This window comes from Sus scrofa, chromosome 6 (genome assembly GCF_000003025.6).
Source record: "Sus scrofa isolate TJ Tabasco breed Duroc chromosome 6, Sscrofa11.1, whole genome shotgun sequence".
NCBI classification, from domain to species: domain Eukaryota; kingdom Metazoa; phylum Chordata; class Mammalia; order Artiodactyla; family Suidae; genus Sus; species Sus scrofa.
The window spans coordinates 48,314,536-48,331,999 of record NC_010448.4 but is presented as its reverse complement, the minus strand read 5'-3'; the positions used below and the strand labels follow the sequence as shown (position 1 = coordinate 48,331,999).

Genomic DNA, 17,464 nt, shown 5'->3' with positions numbered 1-17,464 from the left:
CCTCAGGGGAAGGAGGCGGTCAGGGTGGGTGCTCAGGCTACCAGAAGAAGTGCTAAGTGTCTGTCTCTTGCAGTCTCAACTGAATAGTCAACCACCAGGAATGAGGACTTCAGGACCTGAACCCCCTGGAGGTGGCAGTAACTGAAGGGGGCACCGTGTCACTCTGTGCCCCCACCCACTCTCCCCCTTTGCTGCGCCACTGAGGCCCAGTGGAAAACATTGAATAAATATCTTAAGCTAAGCTGCATATCCATGTGTCTGTCTTCTGCCTTCTCATCGCTGACTTTCCTTCCTGCACAGCAGGTGTCAGATGCCTGGGGAATCTGGCACATGATGAATATTTATTAGCGAAGGGATGAGAAGATGGATGCATGGAGATAGATGGGTGGATTGGGGGAGGAGTGGGTGGGCAAATGGGGAGCTGGATGATTAGAAGAGTGGATGGCTGAGAAGAGGAACAGTTGGATGGAGGGAAGAAGGAGAAAATGAAACAAAAGACCAGCAGATTCTAACTTACCGTGCATAACCCTGGCAAGCTAATTTCGCCGTCCCGCAGTCTCCTCACATGTTGTAGTTCACTCAGGCAGCTGTGACAACACACGGTAGAATGGGGGTTCCCACCGTGCCACCGAAGGTTAAAGATGCAGTGTTCTCTCTGTGGCAGTGCAGCGTCCATCCCCAGCCCAGGTCAGGGGCTTAAGGATAAGGCGTTGCTGCAGTTGTGGCATAGATCACAGCTGTGGCTCAGATTCGGTCCCTGGCCTGGGAATTTCTATACGTGGCAGGCATGGCCAAAAAAATAAATAAATACTGTAGAATGGTGGCTTATAAACATCAAAAATTTAATTTTCTCGGGAGTCCCTGTTGTGGCTCAGCAGAAGTGAATCTGACTAGTAACCATGAGGACAGAGGTTTGATCCCTGGCCTCCCTCAGTGGGTTAAGGATCCAGCATTGCCATGAGCTGTGGTGTAGGTCGCAGACAAGGCTTGGATCCCGAGTTGCTGTGGCTGTGGTGTAGGCCAGCAATTACAGCTCCAATTCAACCCCTAGCCTGGGACCCTCCATGTGCTGCGGGTGCAGCCCTAAAAAGCAAATCAAAAAAGAAAGAAATTTAATTTTCTCACAGTTCTGGAGGCTGGGAAGTCCAAGATCAAGGTGCCAGCAGATTTGGTGGCTGGTGAGAGCCTGTTTCCTGGTTCATAGATGGCGGTCTCCTCAGATGTCCTCACTTGCTGAAAGGGTAAGGGAGCTCTCTGGGCCTCTTTTATAAAAGCACTCCCACTACTCTCATTCACGAAGGCTCCACCCTATGACCTATCACCTCCCAAAGGCCCCACCTGCGGGTATGATCACATTGGAGATTAGGTTCCAACACATTAAATTTTTTTTTTTTTTTTGGCCATGTCTGTGGCATGTGAAAATTCCTAGGCCAGGGATCTAACCTGTGCCACAGCAATAACCAGAGCCACAGCAGTGACAAGGCCAGGTCCTTAACCCACTGAGCCACAAGGAAACTCTGAAATTAGGTGGTTTTATGGTATGCAAATTATGCCTTAAACATTTAAAAATGCACGTGTTACTGATACGACTAAGAAGAAAAAAGGAAATGGGAGAACCAATGAATTAGGAACATCTGATAACTGGGCAGCGTTAGGGCCCACTTGTCTGTGGTTGTGAATCCAAAGTGAAAGCAGCCAGAGTGAGTATGGGGTTTTCTCCATCCACGTTTAGCTGCCAGGGTGCAGTGAAGAGGAGGTAGAGAGTGGACTCAACTGGGTGAAAAAGATACAGTTAGGGAGTTCCCATCATGGCTCAGGGGTTAATGAACCCGACTAGTATCCATGAGGACACGGGTTTGATCCCTGGCCTCGCTCAGTGGGTTAAGAATCCAGCATTGCTGTGAGCTGTGGTGTAGGTTGCAGATGCAGCTAGGATCTGGTGTTGCTGTGGCTGTGGTGTAGGCCGGTGGCTACAGCTCAGATTCGACCCCTAGCCTGGGAACCTCCATATGCCGCGAGTGTGGCCCTATAAAGCAAAAAATAAATTTAAAAAAATTTTTTTTAAATGATGGGTGAGGAATCAGGCTGGGTGGTGAGAGTAATGTGGTCACGAGATGGTAAGAGGGAAAGGAGCTCAGCCTAATGGCTCGTTGGGGCCAAAAGATCCTCGGAGCAATAGGTTTAGGGGGAGTGAGCTGGACAGACAGTGAGATGCATGGTACTGAGCTGCAGGGGCTGCAGTTTGGGGATTTGGCGGTCTGGGGATGGGTCTTTCTCCTCTCTGGGCCCAGGACCTTGGGGCTGCCACAGGCATCATTGTGTCCCCAGCAAAATCTAGGGGTGACTGTGGGAAGGGGTGAGTGGAAAACACGACTGCCAGACGGAAAAGGTCGAGGCATCGAGAGGGCAGACTGGTCAAAGGATCATCTCTCTGGTTTTGGAAATCGCCAAGAATCATGAGGAGAGCGGCTCAGGTGGCAGTGAACCTGGAGCTAAAAAGATGCAGTGAGCTGCAGTCACCTGGGAGTTGATAGTGCGGGTAAGAAGAATGGGAGCAGGGGCTGTGGATAAACTTCCAAGTTAGGGGCTGAGGGAGGAGGCAGAGAATGGTTTAGAAGTGGCCACGAGAAACACAGAGGGTCTTATCCTTTCAACAGGCCCAGTGGGCACGAAGGCTGAGGAGAAGCCTCTGCTTAGAAGGGCTGCATGGAAAGACACATCTTCAGGGGAGAGCTAGGCTGTGGTCAGAGCAGCCAGGTAAAAGGAAGGTTCAGAGGGAGGTCCTGTTGTGGTTCAGTGGGTTATGAACCCAACTAGTATCCATGAGGTTGCAGGTTCGATCCCTGGCCTCGCTCAGTGGGTTAAGCATCTGGTGTTGCTGTGAGGTGTGGTATAGGTGGCAGACACGGCTTGGATCCCCCTTTGCTGTGGCTCTGGCATAGGCTGGCAGCTGTAGCTCCGATTCAACCCCTAGCCTGGGAACCTCCATATGCCGCGAGTGCAGCCCTAAAAAAAAAAAAAAAAAAAAAAAAAAAAAAAAAAAAAAAGGCAGAGGGATCTGAAGATATAGGGAACATCTGGAAAAGCCCTCAGTGCCTCCCCTATCCCATCCCTGACCATTCTGCCTATTTCTCCCCCATCCTGGCCCTGTTCTCTCTACAGCTGCCCCTGTCCAGGGACCAGTCTGTCTGTCTCCCTCACTGGCCTGGCAGCTCCAGGAAAACTGGTCTCTTTCAGTCACCATTGTGTCCCCAGCACAAAACCAGCAGGGATCCCCCCCACCACCAATTATTCACTGGTAGTGCCAACTTCAGGTCTGCAGTGCCAGTTAGCAGGTGAAATGTATCAGAGCCAGGAGATGGTGCCAGGATTCCAGAATACAGTCTGTTGAGTATTTTCCTTCTTTAGAAAAAAAATTATTTTTAATGGGAAGGCAACAATAAAATCCCTAAGTAGTAGGTTTATCCTGAATTGAAGCCTTTCAAATTATTACAAAGCTCCTGGAAATCCAGCATAGACTCAGCAGATGTTCCATCTTAACATTTTTAAAAAATTTCAGGAAAGTTACTGTGCGGCTGGAATCCCCGCACAGAGAACTCAAGATATCATAGGTTCTGGAGTTCCCATCATAGCTCAGAGGTAATGATCCCCACTAGTATCCAGGAGGATGCAAGTTCGATCCCTGGCCTTGCTCAGTGGGTTAAGGATCCAAAATTGCCATGAGCTGTGGTGTGGGTTGTAGATGCGGTTCGGATCTGGTGTTGCTGTGGCTGTGGTGAAGGCCGGTGGCTGCATCTCTGATTCTACCCCTAGCCTGGGAACTTCCATATGCTGCAGGTGTGGCCCTGAAAAGAAAAAAAAAAAAAAAAAGACAGCATAGGTTCATTCAACATAAATTAGCCGAGCACCCACTGTGCCAGGTTGTTCTAGGTATAAAGTGACACAACAAGGAACAGGACAGACCAATGGATTCTCCTGGAGGTTGTTAATAACTTCTCATAGTACCACTCTTTTTTTATTTTTTCTTTTTCTGTATTGTATTGTATTGTATTACATTGTATTGTATTTGCTTTTTACCCAAGCCACAGCAGTGACCTGAGCCGCTGCACTGACAACTTGGGATCCTTAACCTGCTGAGCCACAAGAGAACTCCAATGCCACTTTTTTGTTTTTGTTTTTGTCTTGTCTTGTCTTCTTGCCTTTTCTAGGGCAGCTTCCCGCGGCATATGGAGGTTCCCAGGCTAGGGGTCGAATCAGAGCTGTGGCCACCGGCCTACGCCAGAGCCACAGCAACTTGGGATGCGAACCACGTCTGCAACCTACACCACAGCTCACAGCAATGCTGGATCCTTAACCCACTGAGCAAGGGCAGGGATCGAACCCGCAACCTCATGGTTCCTAGTCGGATTCGTTAACCACTGCGCCACAACGGGAACTCCCACTTGTTTTGTTCTGAGGAACAAATATATAGGATGCATATTCAAGTTATAAAATTACAAAGCACAAATTTCTCAATACTTAGGCAGAATCTGCTCACTCCTCACCCCTTCCTCTGCCTGCATCATGATCCATTGCAGCAGGGCCCTCATTGGTCTCCCAAACCTATTCCTTCACTCAGTTTCCCACATACAGCCAGGCGACCCAAGTGAGATTATATCCCTTCTTTGTTCAGGAACCTCTTTCTCTCTCAGAGTAAAAGCCAAAATTATCACCCTAAAGCTCCATACAATTTGCTTTGTCGACCTCCCTACCCTCATCTCCTCCCCCTCTCCCCAAGATTACTCTGCCCCGACCACATCCCTCACTGTTTCTGCAACCCTCCTTACCTTTCCTGCTTCAGGGCCTTGGCACCTGCAACCCTTGCTGCCTGCGTTCTCTTCCCGCAGATAGAACATGCCTCCCTCCTCATCTTCTTTCGCTCTTTGCTCAAAAATCACCAGATGGGCTCCCTGACCACCGGGTAAGAAATTTCACACACTGTCCCCCACTCCCAACACCAGTCCCTATTCCCTCCCTGCTATTTTCTCCAAAGCACTTACAGCCTTCTATCATTCAACAATGATTTTTACTAACTATCATTCAACAATGATTTTTACTAACTCGTTTGCTGTTTGTTTCCCCCACTGCAAGATGAGCTCCAGGAGGGTGGGGATGTGTCTGTCTTGTTCTCTGCCATATTTCCAAAGCCTAGAACAGTGCTTCGTACATTCAGGCGCATAATTAGTGCTTTTCAAATGTATGAATGCGAGTCCAGAGTTGGCCCTTGTTCTTGGGGGTGAAAATGGATTAGGGAAGGCTTTGAGGTGTAGAGGGAAACTTAGGGAGTTAATCAGGAATAGAGAAGAGGAGCTAGGGTAGCCCGTGCGAAGGTTTGGAGACCTGATTACTGGGGTGCTTGCACAGGTGGAGAGGAAGCGGGAAGAGTGTTCAGGCAGCAAGCGCTGCACAGGAAAGGCGGTGCCAGCGGCGGTCGAAGAGGCGGTACCGGGAGGGGCTCGGGAATCCCCGCCCACAGCGCGCACACAAGCCATGGGCGGGGCTGTGGCTCCGAAGGATGGGGTCTGCGTGCTTGCGTCACGCGCCGCACGTCGCCGCGCGCCTGCGCTCCTTTCCACGTGCGTAAACCCGGGACGCGTGGAGTCGAAAGAGCCTCAGATTACTGAGTAGCGAACCTCTGTGCTCGCTATGAAACCAGGTACGGGCCGGGGTTGGGATCGGGGGTCTGGGACTGGGGCCTGGTGGGGATCGGGGTGCCAGTCCGGAACGAAGGGGTATGGTGGTCTTGGCCTGGAGGCAGGAGTTCTGAGCCCCGGATCCGGTCTCTTGTGGGGAGGGGGGTCTTGGTTCCGCTCTCCGGTGTGGGTGAAGGGGGCTCGCTTTTGCATGGTGATTGAACTTGAGCCCGGGGTTCGGGTTCCTGGTCTGGAGCTTTGTGACTGGCTTTCCCGAGGTCACAGTCGTGGGTCGAGGGTCTTTGGCGTGGGCTTGAGGAGGGTTGTGTCTTGACCTGGGATTCGTTTCATTGAAGCTGTCGTTAGAGGTCTTGGATGTTGGCCCGGCGGCAGCAATCGCGAATACTAACCCAGAATCCAGATCCAGGCATCTAGGGTCTCGGATCTCTGGGTGTGGGATTTGGGAATTTGTCCTGGTTCGGAGGCGGAGAGTCGCTGATTCGGGGGTCCGAAAGCTGGGTCTGAGAGGACCAGGTATGCTCCTGTGTCGCCACCGCTACTGCGGTACCCTTGGCCCCAACACCCAGCTTCTCGGAGAGGGCCGGCATGGATGGATTCTCCCGGCTTGGTAGTCTCTCTGGCCCATTTTCCCGCTCTCCACTTACCAGAGAGGGGCGGGTCCCTGAGGATGGAGATCCTGGGCCTAGTGCTGATGAGAGATGAGATGAAACTTGACAGCCCAGTATAGGATTAAAGTGGGGGGGGGGGCGCGTAATCACGGAGCATGAGTGTTTTTATCCATTCCGATCTTACTCGAGATTTTGATGAACCCAGTGCATCTCCCTCTTGGTCTAATGATGAGAGTACAGGCTTTGACAGCAGAAGAGCCTCCGTTCAAAGTTTCAGTCCTCACTATGCTTAATTTACTGTGTGATCTGGAGCAAGTAAGTGACTTTCTCTCTCTGAGCCTCTGTTATCTCATCAATGAAAAATGGCACCCAGCTCTAATTTAGTGAAATCATGTTAAGAAGAAATACCGGGAGTTCCCATCGTGGCGCAGTGGTTAACGAATCCGACTAGGAACCATGAGGTTGCGGGTTCGATCCCTGCCCTTGCTCAGTGGGTTAAGGATCCGGTGTTGCCGTGAGCTGTGGTGTAGGTTGCAGACGCAGCTCGGATCTCGCGTTGCTGTGGCTCTGGTGTAGGCCGGTGGCTACAGCTCCGATTAGACCCCTAGCCTGGGAACCTCCATATGCTGCGGGAAGCTGCCCTAGAAAAGGCAAAAAGACGGAAAAAAGAAAAAAATCAGCACCTGCTGACAGTCATTTCACAATATACCAGTATCAAATCAACAGGTTGTATGCCTTGAACTTACACAACGTTATATTATGTCAACTGTATCTCATATAGCACAGCCCTTGACATATAATAGTATTGGCTCCAATTGTTATCTTCTTAAGGGAAATGAGATTATGGTCCTTCTTCCTAAGTCAGGCCAAGCCCCTCCCTGTAACTTGGTTCCCTTGGAGTTGGGGAAATCTTCTATCCTGACCAAAAGTTTTTGTTTTTTTTTTTTCTTCCTTTCCAGTCCCCCCTGACCCCAGCCTGTGGAGGGATGGGGTCATCTGGAGGTGTCGGGGGGAGGGGGAGGCTGTTTTGTGGGTCCATGCTGCCTCCCAAGTTCCCTTTCTCTTCTTCAGTGTTTGGGGATCTACTTGTGGAATGAGAAGTGCCAGGAGGGTGTCTCCATGAGACCCTGGTATGCCTGCAAGCATCCTGTGGTCTGATTACCCCAGGAGTGGCGCAAGATACACCTTCCTTCCAACCCCTCCTTCGCTGTATTAGGCTGTAAAGTTGTAGAAATTGTCAGGAGTCAGCTCTTTAGCAAGGAGTTTAATCTGGTTGAGAGAAGAAGCCTTTGGGAGATTCTGAACCGAGACATGATGTCAGTCAGACTTGACTGAGACATTTAAAAGGATCCTTCCTGCTTCTGTGTATAAAAGATTTTAGGAGGGGGAGTTCTTGTCGTGGTGCAGCGGAAAACGAATCTGATTAGTATCCACAAGGATGTGGGTTCGATCCCTGGCCTCGCTCAGTGGGTTAAGGATCCAGCATTGCCGTGAGCTGTGGTGTAGGCCAGCAGCTGTGGCTCGGATTGGACTCTTAGCCTGGAAACTTCCATATGCCACGGGTGCAGCCCTAAAAACCAAAAAAGAAAAAAGACTTTAGGGGAACAAGAATGAAAGCAGGAGGAGTTCCCATCGTGGCGCAGTGGTTAACGAATCCGACTAGGAACCATGAGGTTGCGGGTTCGGTCCCTGCCCTTGCTCAGTGGGTTAACGATCCGGCGTTGCCGTGAGCTATGGTGTAGGTTGCAGACGCGGCTCGGATCCCACGTTGCTGTGGCTCTGGCGTAGGCCGGTGGCTACGGCTCCAATTGGACCCCTAGCCTGGGAACCTCCATATGCCGCGGGAGCGGCCCAAGAAATAGCAACAACAACAACAACAACAAAAAAAAAAAAAAAAAAAAAAGAATGAAAGCAGACTCATCAGTGGGAAGTTGGTTGCTGTCATCTACTAGGAGATGATATGGCTTAGGCCAGGGTGGTAGCAGTGGACCTGGCTGACAAATTGTCACCATTTGGGAACATATTTTGAAGATAGAGCCAACAGCTTGTATGCAGGTGTGAGAGAAGGGTCAAGGACAACTGAGGGTTTGGGCGTGTGTAACTGGAGGGGTGGAGGTGCCATCTTTGAGAGGGAGAAGGCCCGAGGTGGAGAGCAGTTTAAACTGGGGGTCTGTGGACCATCCACCCAAAACTTCTAGAAAAAGGTGTGTGAATGTGTGTGTTGTTCAGTGCATCTTTCTAAGAACCCAGGACCTGAAATGGATTAAGACATATTTCCTCACAGTGCTTGCTGAATGCAAGTGATTTAAAAAGGAGACATCTGGGGTTATGGCATAAATCCCCTTTATAATCGCTATGAGTGGAATTTTGTTATTGTTATTGTTAGATCTGTTTGAACTGTTTTAATACATGTGGCCTTGTAATTTAAAAAAAAAAAAAAAGGCTGTATTTTGAGTATTGACTGGATCCACTGTGGCCCATGCCGGGCCTGGGGCCTGGGTTACCAGTCTTTACACCCAGTGGCTTCTCCCCTAAGTAGGGAGGAGGAGGGATTTATTCCCCTGAGTTTGAATAATGTATTCAGATGGTGTGCCAGGCAGTGTATTAAGTGAAGTGCTTTGTGGGTACTGTCATTTAATCTTTATGACTCTATGAGGTGGGCACTGTGTAAGTTCCATCTCCATCTTGCCAGTGACTTTTTCAAGACTTGCCTGAACCTTCCCTCCTCTCTAGGGTTATGAATGGCGTGGCCATCTCCCTGTATTCAGCACAGGAGCTGCTTGAGGGGAGGGACCCGGGCTCTGGTCACCATCTGATCACCTGCCTCCTGAATGGACAGAGAGGGTGCTTTCTTCAGGAGACAGAAACCCAGGGGCTGAAGTCATCAGCAGACAGCTCCTTTAATATTGATCCCCAGCGGGGTTAAGGGTCTAGCATTATCTCTGCTGTGGCTTTAGTTTGATCCCTGGCCCAGGCACTTCTTCCCCACGCTGCCAGCCTGGCCAAAAAGAAAGAAAAAGAGAAAGAATTATTTGGAGCTGTGGGTGAAGACTGCAGCAGCTCAGATTGCTGCAGAGGTGCGAGTTGGATCCTCAGCCCAGCACAGTAAGTTAAAGGGTCTGGCGATGCTGCAGCTGCAGTTCCAATTCGGTCCCTGGAACTTCCCTAGGCCCTGGGTACAGCCATAAAATTTTTTTTAAATAAATAAAAATATTTATTGAGCCCATACTTTGTGCCAAATGCTGTGCAGGGTGCTGTGGGTATAGTGATGATCCAAACAGACATCCCTGTCCATTCGCAGCTTGATTCTAGTGGGGGAGGCAGGCAGTAGTAATTTCTCAAATGTCACGTGTGATCCTTGCTAAGAAACAGCAGAGTACAGGTCAGGTAGCCCGAGAAGGCCCTTCTGAGGAAGCAGCGTTTGCTCAGAGGCCTGACTGCAGTGGAGGGGGCAAGTCAAGCACCTGTCCTCAGGACCCAGGGAACAGGAGACACATTTAGAAACTGGAGAGTGAGTTCCTTCTTGGGGAGGAAGAGCAAGGAACCCAACTTAGAGCGAGGTCAGAAAAGTCAGCCAAAGCGAGCGTGGTGGAGGTGGTTCTCCTTTTGGGCTGCACACAGTAGTCACCTGGGGAACTTGAAAAGGCCCCCTGCCCAAGCCCCCACCCCAGACAATTACATCAGAATCTCTGGATAACAGGATCGAGCAAGGGTGGGACCCACTGATTTAGGGCTTTGAAAACTGGAGAAAAGAATTTTGATTTCCCTTGGAAGGTGATGGAAAACCTTTGAAGGAATTTGGGCAGGGGGCTGCCAAGATGTGGTTTTTGTTTTGCAAAGCCCAGTCACGGCGGCTATGCGGGCCGTGGACGGCAGAGGGAGCAGGAGACTAGAGCGAAACAACTCTTGGCACAGTCAGAGTTTTGAAACCTGTTGTGTTTTAAACAGTTAAATTACAACGAACTATTAAAAGCTGTAGGTTTTCGTCCTTGACACCACAGAAAGGCATGAGTATGGCTATAATGGACCTTTACCAAAACTTTAGCACATTTATTATTGACTAGTTTTCATCAAGTGAGATCTTTTTTTTTTTTTTCTTTTTCAGCCGCACCCACAGCATATGGAAGTTCCCCAGTCAGGGATCGAATCTGAGCCACAGCACCTGCGACCCACGCCAGCTGCAGCAACGCTAGGTCCCTAACCCACTTCGCCCCTAACCCACCACAGCAGGCCAGGGAGGCAACCAGCGCCCCCATAAAGACAAGCCAGATCATTGACCCACTGCACCACAGTGGGAACTCCAAGATCATGTTAAAGCATCACTAATTTTCACTCTAATGACTTTGTTACCTCATTTTTCTGAAAGTACTGCAGAGAAACCTTCACAGAAAAGTCAAATACTGAGTCTTTTCTCACCCGGAGAATTCTGTCTGTTTCAGCCATCTTTGTGCTCAGTGATGAACAGTGTTTGCCTTGAAGTGGTGGAAGTAAAGTCTCTGAATTTTTTTTTTCCCTTAAACTTTCCGTCTTGTTGACAGGCCCCAAACTGCTTGGGAGCTCTTTCCCATCCTTAAGGGACAATTTGGTTTGTGCTAGCTGGGAGGGACTTGAGCTGTTTGGAAGCCGAAAGGCCTCCCTCTGTTGGGGGAAAGGCCTCCCTCTGTTGGCCTTTTCCGCACTCAAGGTCAGGCGTGGGAGCGCCTGAAGAAATTTCCAGGGTGCCGGGCCCCCTGCTGCCCCCTGCTGCCACAGGGCGTGTACTCACCAGGCGTGCGCTCTTCAGAGCAGGGAATGCTGAAAAGAGAAGGAGTTCTGAGACTTTCTACCCACTGAGAAGAGCTGGGGGTTACCAGTGATCTTTGTCTACCTGTGTTTTCCTCCCCTGTCCTAACCCAGGAATCAGTTTCTCCCTCCTGAAGCCTGATGGCGAACCTTTTGCATTTATCTTTCTCTCTCCTCTTTCGGGGTCGGGGCGAGGAGCGAGGGCGAGCGCACATGTCACAGCGCAGCGGCGTTTAATTTTAGTGGAACTTTATTCGAGGGCTGCTGCGTTAGATGTGGTTTTCCAGGACTTGCTCTTTTCGCTTAAGGGGACACGGAGACGTCTCTGTCGAGTGTAACTGTTGACCCTTTTCACGTTGGTGATGAACAGCCCCCACTTCCTTTGTCGCTTCTGCCCGCGGACCCTGCGCGTAGTGCCCGTCGTCCCCTTTCTCTCCGGAGCCGGGTCCCCCCGAGGAGGGGTGACTCCTCAAGCATCAAGGCCCTGCTGTTGATTCCTGTTTCCACCGCAGGTTTCAGCCCCCGAGGGGGCGGCTTCGGTGGCCGAGGGGGCTTTGGTGACCGTGGCGGTCGAGGCGGAGGCCGAGGGGGCTTCGGCGGAGGCCGAGGAGGCTTCGGCGGAGGCCGAGGCCGGGGCGGGGGCTTTCGGGGCCGAGGCCGAGGCGGCGGCGGCGGCGGAAGAGGTGAGCGAGGCGGCGGCCGGGGACCGGGGAGGCTGGGCTTGGGGAGCCGGGAGGGAAGAGCCCGGCCCGGAGCCCCCTCTCACGGCCGCGGCTCTGCCTTGCAGGTGGTGGGTTCCAGTCCGGGGGCAGCCGGGGTCGTGGTCGGGGAGGAAAAAAAGGAAACCAGTCGGGGAAGAATGTGATGGTGGAGCCCCATCGGCATGAGGGTGAGTGAGGGCGGCCGGGCCCGGGAGGCGAGGGCTGGGCTGTGCCGCCGCGCAGCGGTGTTCACCCTGCTCTGCTCCCCTGGCCCAGGCGTCTTCATCTGCCGGGGAAAGGAAGATGCCCTGGTCACCAAGAATCTGGTCCCTGGAGAATCTGTTTATGGAGAGAAGAGAGTTTCGATTTCGGTGAGACCTGGGCGCCTGGCTAAGCCACCAGGGCCCCCAGCCAACAGTGTAACCGGGGATCTGGTCTCCCTGCTCCACCGTGCATCCCACCCGTGACAGCCAGGGGATCCTCTTAATCCATCAGTCCCCCGGAGCACAGGGTCCCCTCCCCGGCCGCTTTCCATGACATCCCCCTGGCTATGGTCCCAAGTCCTCAGTGTGGCCTGGAAGGCCCCACACATTCCAGCTCCCCTTCCCCACCATCCCCTCCCACTGTCCCCTCTAAGCAAGTGTCTTCCCGCCGCCCCCGCAGCCTTCCCTGTGCCAGGGGACACTCCTCCTGGCTCTGTGTGTGGCTGGCTCCAGGGCATCATCAGCATCTGGTCAGGTGTCACCTTGTCTTTCTCAGGAGCCCACCTCGCACCGTCTGTCAAGAGCAGCCCTCACGGCCCTTCCCCCGCCCTGTAGGCCCTGCCACTTCTGTGCGGCCAGGCACACTCCTGCCTCAGGGCCTTCCTGCTGGCTCTCCTGCTGCCAGGAAAGCAGGAAAGCACGTCCCCAGCCTCACCGTTGGGTCTGCTTCACTCGGCTCTTCTGGCGCTTGCTCTCATTTTTACCTGCCCGCACCCTGCTCCCCGTGGTCACATGTTCCTGCCTGGTGGGGTCTTTACCATGGAGTCCCCGCAGCCGCTGGCTGCTGTGCCGTAGGTGTGGTCCATCCAGCGTCTCCTCAGCTCCTTGAGGGTGGAGGCCTTTGGTTCCCTGTGTTTCCCCAGTGCCTGAGCATTGGGCCGCACGCAGCACATGCCACCCAGTCGGGGTCTGTAGAGCGAATGCACAGGTCTTGCCTCGTGGTTAAACCTGGGATGACCTTGTTTATGTCTGTTGCCACCCCTTCTCCCTGAGTCAGGAATCTCCCCGAAAGGGCAGGCCCTGCGCCTGTGTGGCTCCATTTGTTTTTTGTACGATGACTGGGCCTCCAGTCCCTTTGGGGGCACCTAGAGTTAAGAGCAGTGGGGTCTTGCAGAAGAGCCCGGCGCTGACTTCCACCCCATCTCTCCCTGCCCAGGAGGGAGATGACAAAATCGAGTACCGTGCCTGGAACCCCTTCCGTTCTAAGCTGGCGGCAGCGATCCTGGGCGGTGTAGACCAGATCCACATCAAGCCGGGGGCCAAGGTGCTCTACCTGGGGGCTGCCTCAGGCACCACCGTCTCCCACGTCTCTGACATCGTGGGCCCGGTGAGTAGGAAGAGCGGGGAGGGAGGGGACGGCCACCTCCTCTGCCAGCCTGACTTAGAGTGCCCGTGAGCAAAAGGAGCAGCTGGAGCCGCATGAGGCCTCATTCAGCCTCACTGCTGAGTTCTTGACCTGGAGGGAAGGGACTTGGGTGTCGGGGCGACCACTGTGAGAGGGGCCCAGAGCCGAGAGTATAGATAGCAGGCTGTCTGAGGTGGCTGCCCACCTTAAAAACTGATACCCCCGAGTTCCCATGTGGCTTGGCAGGTTCAAGAGCTCAACTAGTATCCAAGAGAAAGCAGTTCAATCCCTGGCCTCACTCAGTGGGTTAAGGATCCGGTGTGGCCACAAGCTCCCAGTGTAGGTGGCAGACGTGGCTTGGATCCCACACTGCTGTGGCTGTGGCGTAGGCCGGCGGCTGTAGCTCTGATTAGACCCCTAGCCTGGGACCCTCCATATGCTGCAGTGCAGCCCTAAAAAACAAAAAGGAAACAAACAAAAACTGATACCCCTCAAATCTGGTCTGATTTCTCTTGGAGGAACAGGAGGTGTCAGTTTCTGGGCCTGTGTTTCTTTTTTTTTTTTTTCTTAAGGCTGCACCCATGGCATATGGAGGTTCCCAGGCTAGGGTTCGAATTGGAGCTGCAGCTGCCGGCCTTCGCCACAGCCACAGCCACGCCAAACCCAAGCCGTCTCAGTGACCTACACCATAGCTCATGGCAACGCTGGGTCCTTTAACCCCTGAGCAAGGCCAGGGGTTCGAACCCACGTCCTCATGGATACTAGTCAGATTCTTAACCCGATGAGCCACAGCAGGAACTGCCAGGACCTGTGTTTCTGGGCTGTGGACGGCTCCCTGTTGAGAGGGCGCCTATGCATCTCGCTTCAGGACCTCTCACTCAGCTCTACCGCTGTAGGCTGTGGTTAAAAACCCCCGGCTCCACTGCGGGCTTTTGACGGTGAAGTGGCTTTCAGCTAGTTACTTACCCTCTTGCGCCTCAGTTTGCCCCTCTGGAAAATAGAGTCATTGTGAAAATAAGTGAGTTAATTCCTATTATGTGCCTAAAGCAGTGCCTGGCCCATTAAATATTCTTAGCTATTACGACGTCCTGGTTTTAAGCCTACATTGGAGGCCTGGGCCCTCAGATCTGACCAAGTCGGATTGAATAACCCTTAGCCCATGATTTCACATCTTCTAGACCTCAGTGTGTTCATCTGTAAAGTGATAATAAATCATTAAATGATAGGGATTTGAAGAGATGTGTACAATATGTGACCCCCAAATAGGCACTCCAGCCGTGAGAACTTAGTATCGTTATTTTTGTTTGCTTTTGCTTTGTTTTAGGACGGTCTGGTCTATGCAGTTGAGTTCTCCCACCGTTCCGGCCGTGACCTCATTAACCTGGCCAAGAAGAGGACCAACATCATTCCCGTCATCGAAGATGCTCGGCACCCGCACAAATACCGCATGCTCATCGGTGAGGGGCCCAGGGCTTGGCCCTGGTGGGGGTAGGACAGGTCGCTCCAGGTTTCCTGGATGCGGCCTCCAGAGCCCTGATTTGGATGGAATTGGAGTGGATGCACAGGCCTCTCGAGTCTACAGGAATGGAAAGGGTGGAGAGAGCCCGGTGAGGCTGTGGAGGTGGCCGTCCCACTTCATGTGTCTGGTACCCTCGGAGGGCCCTCCCCCCCAGGAACCCTCCCCCGTCCTTCCTGCCTCCCTCCAAAACACGGTACCTTTCACACTGCCCCCGGCTTGTGTGTAACCTCCTCCTTCAGAGGTCCTCACCCTCCTCTGGGGAGATCATACCCCAGAAAGCACAACTGAGCGTGGCCTGGCCCAGAGGAGCCCGCTGTGAATGTCAATGACCTTGGTTTTTAAAAAAAAAAAAAAAAAAAAAAAAAAAATGCAAAAATTCAGAAGCATAGTGTAAAAATGGAGTGCCTTATAAACCACCCCCAGAGGTAACCGATATGAACATTTGATGTCTGCTTTTCCTGGTTTTTGAAAGTCAGTTTTCATTGCACCATCTTTTCCATTTTTTTTTTTTTTTTTTTTTTTTTTTGACCCACACTGCCTTAAAAATACTGCTTGCATCATCCCCCTGGTTTTTCTTTCTGTGAGTTTTTCCCCGGTGCCTTCATGCCATACCCCTTAGCCTGTGGCTTGTTTTTGTGTGACAGTCCTGCAGACTCTCTTGCCTGTACGTGCTCACCTTTACTTGCCTTTTTGATGACGTGTCTGTCTCCCCCCCAGACCCGGGAGCGTCTCGAGGGCAGGGTCCGGGTCTGACTCGTCTCTCTGTCCCCCACGCCCAGCCCGGGGCTGGCCACAGAGTAGGTGGCAACATGGTTTATAAGAGGAATGAGTGAACGGTGTGATTGAGGGTTTTTTTGGCCCATCTTGGGGGCACTGTGGAGGGAGGGGGATCAATGGGGGGAAGTGAGACTGGAAGCAGGGAGGACTCTGCCCGGAACCTGCTGGTGATGGGGCACAGGCCCCGGGGAGGAGCTGGGACGATCCTGTGGATCCAGCTTGTAAGTGTTACTTCTTTCTCCTAGCGATGGTGGATGTGATCTTTGCTGACGTGGCCCAGCCAGACCAGACTCGGATTGTAGCCCTGAATGCTCACACCTTCCTACGCAATGGAGGACACTTTGTGATCTCCATTAAGGTGCGGGGCATAGAGGAGTCTAAGATGGGGTGGCAGTATCTTCTCTCTATACCTGCCATGTAGCCAGTTAAAACTCGGGCGGGGGCGGGGGGGGGCTTCCCTCCGTCCTAATCCAGTCAGTGTGTTCCCTACCCAGCTCCCTATAAACCACCCAATCAAATAGCAAGTAATGAAAAATGTCTGCAAAACTAAAAACCTTAGGATTTAAAGAGGCAGTAGACCGTCGTGGTTCAGTGCGTGATCCCCACGTATGAGTTTGAATCCCAGTGTGTGTCTTTGAGCAGGTGACCTATATATTATGCCTGTTGCTTCACTTGTGAAATAGCAATGTTAGTCCTAACTCTTTTAGGGTTGATGTAAGGACTAAATTTCTCAATATATGTATGGAGTGTTTAGCCAAGAACCTGGTATAAATACCAGATAAATGCTAGGTACATTTTTAAAAACGTTTTATTTTGAAATACAGAGACCTCTCCAGTGTACTTTCAACCAGATTGAGCCTTTCCTAACCACTTGCTGCATTTGTTTTAGTAATCTCAGCTGCATTATTGCGATTGTTAAAGAGGAAATGGGGGCGGGGAGGGGGGGAAACCAGAGTGGAAATTTTAAACACTTGCCTTTAGATAAATAGAGCTCTGCTGAAGCCTTCCTGTTTCAAACCCAAACTACTTAAAAACTTACCTAACAAAGTCTTTCCCTACATTTCCAAAGCCTATTTTCCAACTTAAAAATTCTACTGGTTTGAAAGAGCACAACAAAGGGAAAACAGCCCCAAACCCTTGCTGCAGACTTCAGACCCTTTTTCTTCTTCAGGCCAACTGCATTGACTCCACAGCCTCTGCTGAGGCCGTGTTTGCCTCTGAAGTGAAAAAGATGCAGCAGGAGAACATGAAGCCCCAGGAGCAGCTGACCCTAGAGCCGTACGAAAGAGACCACGCTGTGGTCGTGGGTGTGTACAGGTAAGCAGGGGGCCCAGTAATCCACCAGAGCCGGGAGTCTCAATACTAGTTAGGAGTACCCCAAAGTGCTTGTAAGTTCTGAGTCCCCGCATCTGTTTCCTCTCACAGACCACCCCCCAAGGTGAAGAACTGAAGCCCAGTGCCATCTGGATCGCGAGAGACTGTGTTGCTACTGTTACACGCGTGTTTTTCTATTAAAAGACTTATGCGTCCTTCTTGTTTGCCGCTGATTGCTTGGCGACCGCTCTTAACGGGGCGCATGCGCCCTTGGTCTACTTGCGTGGTGGGGGCGGGCACTCTCCCGGTGGCACCGCGCGTGCTCGTTTCTTAGCGGGCTCTTACGCAGCCGTAACTTGGATTTCGGCGCTTGGGCGGGGTTCATAGCTTGCTGTGCTGGGAGACCAGTAAGCGCCTCCGAGCGCAGGCGCAGAGTGTTGCCCTGGGTCACGTGAGGAGAAA

The 17,464-nt window shown here is 52.0% G+C and overlaps 2 protein-coding genes across 2 annotated transcripts in view; both read left to right on the top strand.

The window, feature by feature from the left end:
- Nucleotides 1-247, top strand: part of FCGBP (Fc fragment of IgG binding protein) — a 43,347-nt gene extending 43,100 nt beyond the window's left edge. Inside the window, 1 exon segment of the mRNA XM_021094376.1 lies at nucleotides 74-247. Within this exon segment, the coding sequence (XP_020950035.1) occupies nucleotides 74-83 (10 nt within the window). The 3' untranslated portion in view covers nucleotides 84-247.
- FBL (fibrillarin) lies at nucleotides 5,567-17,218 on the top strand. The gene is made up of 9 exons (XM_003355924.5): nucleotides 5,567-5,695; nucleotides 11,596-11,766; nucleotides 11,871-11,972; nucleotides 12,061-12,155; nucleotides 13,204-13,374; nucleotides 14,717-14,849; nucleotides 15,934-16,046; nucleotides 16,860-17,005; nucleotides 17,114-17,218. Exons 1-9 carry the CDS (start codon nucleotides 5,686-5,688, stop codon nucleotides 17,136-17,138), a joined length of 966 nt encoding a protein of 321 aa, XP_003355972.2. The 5' UTR covers nucleotides 5,567-5,685; the 3' UTR covers nucleotides 17,139-17,218.